Consider the following 4,195-nt stretch of genomic DNA (forward strand, 5'->3'; position numbering starts at 1 on the left):
GGGAAAGAGAGGAAGAAGCTGAAGATAGGTTGGGTGGGGGATGGGTTGTCCACACTGCAAGGGCGACCTCTAACAGCCCTCCCAGGCTCACGAGGACTCACACGGGTACACGATCACCTCCTCAGAAACCACATCAGATAGGTTTAATGTGGCTGCAGAATAATACCCCACATTGAACAGAACTCTCTACTTTTCAAAGAGCTCTTCCATCCATTATCACCTCCTACAGTCACACTGGACAACAAAGATGCTAATCTCCTTGGCCAAATGAGATTAATCTGCCGTCAGATTTTTCTCCAAAATAATTTTTAATAGCTAAGCACATGTAATAGTTGTGTGAGCGTGCTTGTTTGTGTGTGAGCGCGGGCAGAGGCTTTATGTAGCAGAGTGGGATACAGTCAAACAAAAATGAGGTTGCCATGGCAACAGGCTCCGGCATCATCGCAGCCTATTAACACAAGTGAGGAATGTGTTTGGCAGATGCTCAAGTGTTATTTATGGTATGGGTGTAGCATAGGGACTTGTAACAGGCAAGGAGGAGAAAAAAACAACCCAGTGACGCTCCTACTGTACCCCACTGAGGAGATGACAGAGAGACAAGAGCACAGAAGGAGACGCTGAGAGGCTGCAGATGGGGAGTAAGAGATGGGGAAGCAGAGCAGGCAGACACGCAGAGGAGAGGAGAGGAGAGGTGGGCAGAGAGCAACAGGGGACTGGAGAGGGAGGGGAGAGAAAGGAAGTGAGAGAGAAAGAGCAGAGGGGGAGGGGAGCAGAGACCGGGAGAAGAGCTAGAGCCGGAGAAGTCACTAAAGGAAGAAACATCATCCCCCAAAGAGGATTGCCCCACCTTGCCTCTCTGTTCTCTCTTGAGTAAAAACCATCAGAAGGTACTGGTTGAGAAACCAAATGTTCCTTCTCCTAATTGGAGCAAAAGGCAGAGCTCCAAACATAAGGGAGACTGGAGAAGAGTAAAGTACCCAGGTCAGATACTGACATTAAGGACCTGAGCCATGGGAGCGAAGGGGACAGTCTCACAGGAGGAGAAGTGAAGAAATGCCAATAAAGTTTCCTGAGGACCTACTATGTGCCTGAGGAGGGGATTTCCCAAAGCCCCAACATTAGAAACTATGCACTGCTGCCCCATTTCCCTGGATCTGTATCTTCATCAAAGAAAAGAACAAGTATCTAATCCAAGTCATCCACAAATGCCTGCTGCTCTGAGGTAACCTAGACGTTAATGCTAGCCTGTCACACTAATATTTCCCCACCATCCAGCAGGATTTGCTCGAGAAATACAAATTTTATATCAGACATAATCAGAAAGGTTAATCAAATACAAACAAAAAAGACAGTTTTTTCTGAAGCCAAATAGAAACAATGTTTGCATTCCCTTGTCATAGATCATTCCTAACAAGCTTTGCTGTACTCAACAGAGATCTTGAGAAGTGTAAATCCACCCAAAAGCCTACAGCCAAACAAAGCGGGTAAAAGAAGCTGGGGGTTGGGGGCTGGTGGAGGTGGGGAGAGTAGTGGGAATTGCCTGAGAAACTAGAAGGGGAAGTTAGACAGACACTGTTGCTGCAATGGCATTTTCATGCTAAGATGGAGCTGGAGTACCCCGGGTTCAGAAATCCTTTCCTGGGATCTGACTCCAACCTCCTGAAATCATACATGTAGGATTGCTAGGGCTGTAATCAGACCCTGTGTTCCAAGTCTGGTTTAGAAAATATCCTGAACCATTCTGGAAATCTCTGCTGCTCTGTGTTGATGACATGCCCTTCCCACCCACCCAAGCCAGGAACAACCCCCAAAGAAATAACACCCATGTGAGTGTGAGGATCCTCAGGTGGAAAGAGCTGAAGCCTTTATTAGCACTAACAATAGCAGTTAACTTTTTTTAACCACCACTTCTCAATAGGTTTCTCTCTCAAATTCAAAGCTGATCTCTAAAGATTTTTTTTTTCTGATCCCAGATCAGAAAAACTTTCTCAGCATCAACAACCCTACCTACTCCACTCATTGGAACCCAACTAAATTGGTAACAGTTATTAAATCCCTATTAAGTACCCCGCGCTGTGCTACACAAGAGAGAGAGAGAGGGTACAGGAGGAAAAACAAGTATAATTCAGAATTCCTGAGTCCCAAGGGCTCACATTGAACGGGGAGCAAAACCAGTGGACCCTGGAGAATTAGTAAGTGCTCCACTGTATGGCCCTGACTCCATTCTTACCATGCAGTAGAGGGAAAGGCCAATATGTCTGGAATGGAAGGAGAGGGCTCCTTGTAGGAGGTGAGGTTTGGTACAGGAGGTTGGAACTGGAAGTGGCGTACACAATCTTCTCATTCTCTAGAAAAGGAGCTTGGAGTCACGGGTCCCCTCCTTCCCAACCATAGCACCTTGGAGGTGCAGCTAGAGCCCAGAGCCCTGAAATGCACACTGGTGCTATTCCCTGTATGAGAGTCGGGGGGCAGAGAAGAGCCCCCCAAGAAAGAGGTCATCCTCAACTGGCTCAAAGTCTAAGAAAGGCATTAGAGGCGGAAAGAAGAAAGGCGATGACAATGGAATACAGTTAAGAAGTTCTACAGAGGAGGCAAATGCCCACAGAAGGGTGCAATGGAGCCCATGGTCAAAAGACAAGCCTGCAGCAAGGGCCCACTTGACCCTCTTCCAGTGGAGCTACATGCAAACCGGAGGGCTCAGCAATGGTCAATGGGTGAGGTCCATGGAGTCACAGACAAGAGGACTGTTAAAGGAAGAAAGTGTGCTTGTCAGAGGAGCTGGTCTCACCCCTCTCCCAGAAACCTTCGGTGGAGTCACCTGTTAAAAGTTTTATTTTCTCCTGAGAACACCATTCTAGGTTCACCCAACCAGTCCCATCAAGGAATAAAAAGCCCCCACCAAAAGCAAGAACCAAGAGCACCCACGTGAAGGGGTCACAAAGGCCAGCACCAGTTTTCTGCTCAAGCCAGGAAGGGGACTGCCACCACACACGATTCAGAGGCTCCTTCCTACCTTTGCAGAAGGCAGCTTTCAGTTTGGGGCACTTTTGTAGAATGAAACAAACTTGGTGGTCCTCCCTCAATTCAGAGATAGCTTCAGCTCCCAAACTCCTGGTGTCAGGCAACTGGCAGGGTTATCCTGTCTTCACCTTAAGACTGGGTAAGGGCCACCCAGGGTCTCCCCTTTCCAGAGCTCTACCCAGGACTTGGTTAACAAACCAGCAGTGACTCTCAAGAAGAAGCTGCTACAGGGTCCAGTCACTTTTGTCATGGGCCTTTTATACACATGGACGGAAGCACGGAAAGAGAAGGGGGCCTTTCCACACAATTTTTGTTCCAACCCTCCTTGCTCTTTCTCATCCCCACAATAATGGCTACGGTATAGTGCATATTTTCTAAGGGGCCAGGAGCATAACATATAATGCAAGGGCGCTCTTTCAGTAAATAAAGATGCTAGCGCTCAGAGTGGGTTAAGAGACTCAAAGACACCACTGCAACTGGCACAGCCATGTCTCTCTGCCTCTTTTCACCACTTTAAGAGGGAGGGCGGGCCGCCTCTCTTTGGAGTCAGGCCGAGGCTTGCCTGCCCCACAATCCAACCCCTGTGGCCAGGTGAGCCCCTACCTGTTTGAGCAGGAACTGGTCCTGGGCGTTGGTTCGCAGGGCGATGGCCAGGTGGAGGGCAGACAGGAGCACCCCGCTGAGTACTGCGGCCCGCATGCGCACGGGTAGCAGTGTGTAGATGGTGTAGATGAAGAACACCGTCCACCAGATGCCCTCGGAGGCGCTTCGTGGCTGGGGCAGCAGCAGGCCCACCACCTGGACGGCCAGCACCACCGCGATGAGCGCGTAGCAGGCCAGGCCCATGTGGTCCTGGTGAAAGGCGGCGCGGTTGCAGAGCACGGCCATGACGAGGATCACGCCCACGGCGGCCGCCAGCACGCCCAGGTAGGGCAGCTGGAGCGGAGGCCGCGCCGCGTGGAAGGCCAACATGACGAGGCACACGAGCACTAGCACGGCCATGAGCATGGTCAGGCTGCTCTGGTTCAGACGGAAGAAGTAGCGCTGGTACAGCCGCTCCAGCTTGTCCGACGGGAACTTCTTGGAGCGGAATATCTGCAGCAGTGCCAGGCAGCAGGCGCCCAGCGACAGCACCGGGCCGGGGCCCGCGCCCGAGCCCGCCAAGCTGCCGCCA

General features: G+C 50.8%; 1 protein-coding gene across 1 annotated transcript in view; it reads right to left on the reverse strand.

Moving 5' to 3' along the window:
- The window catches only part of ADCY5 (adenylate cyclase 5), a 136,316-nt gene that overhangs the window by 131,610 nt on the left and 511 nt on the right, over positions 1–4,195 (reverse strand). Inside the window, exon 2 of the mRNA XM_006905596.1 lies at positions 3,625–4,193. Coding sequence (XP_006905658.1) covers positions 3,625–4,193 — 569 coding nt within the window. The remainder of the gene's footprint in view (positions 1–3,624; positions 4,194–4,195) is intronic.

This window comes from Pteropus alecto, unplaced genomic scaffold, assembly GCF_000325575.1.
Source record: "Pteropus alecto unplaced genomic scaffold, ASM32557v1 scaffold251, whole genome shotgun sequence".
Taxonomy (NCBI): Eukaryota; Metazoa; Chordata; class Mammalia; order Chiroptera; family Pteropodidae; genus Pteropus; species Pteropus alecto.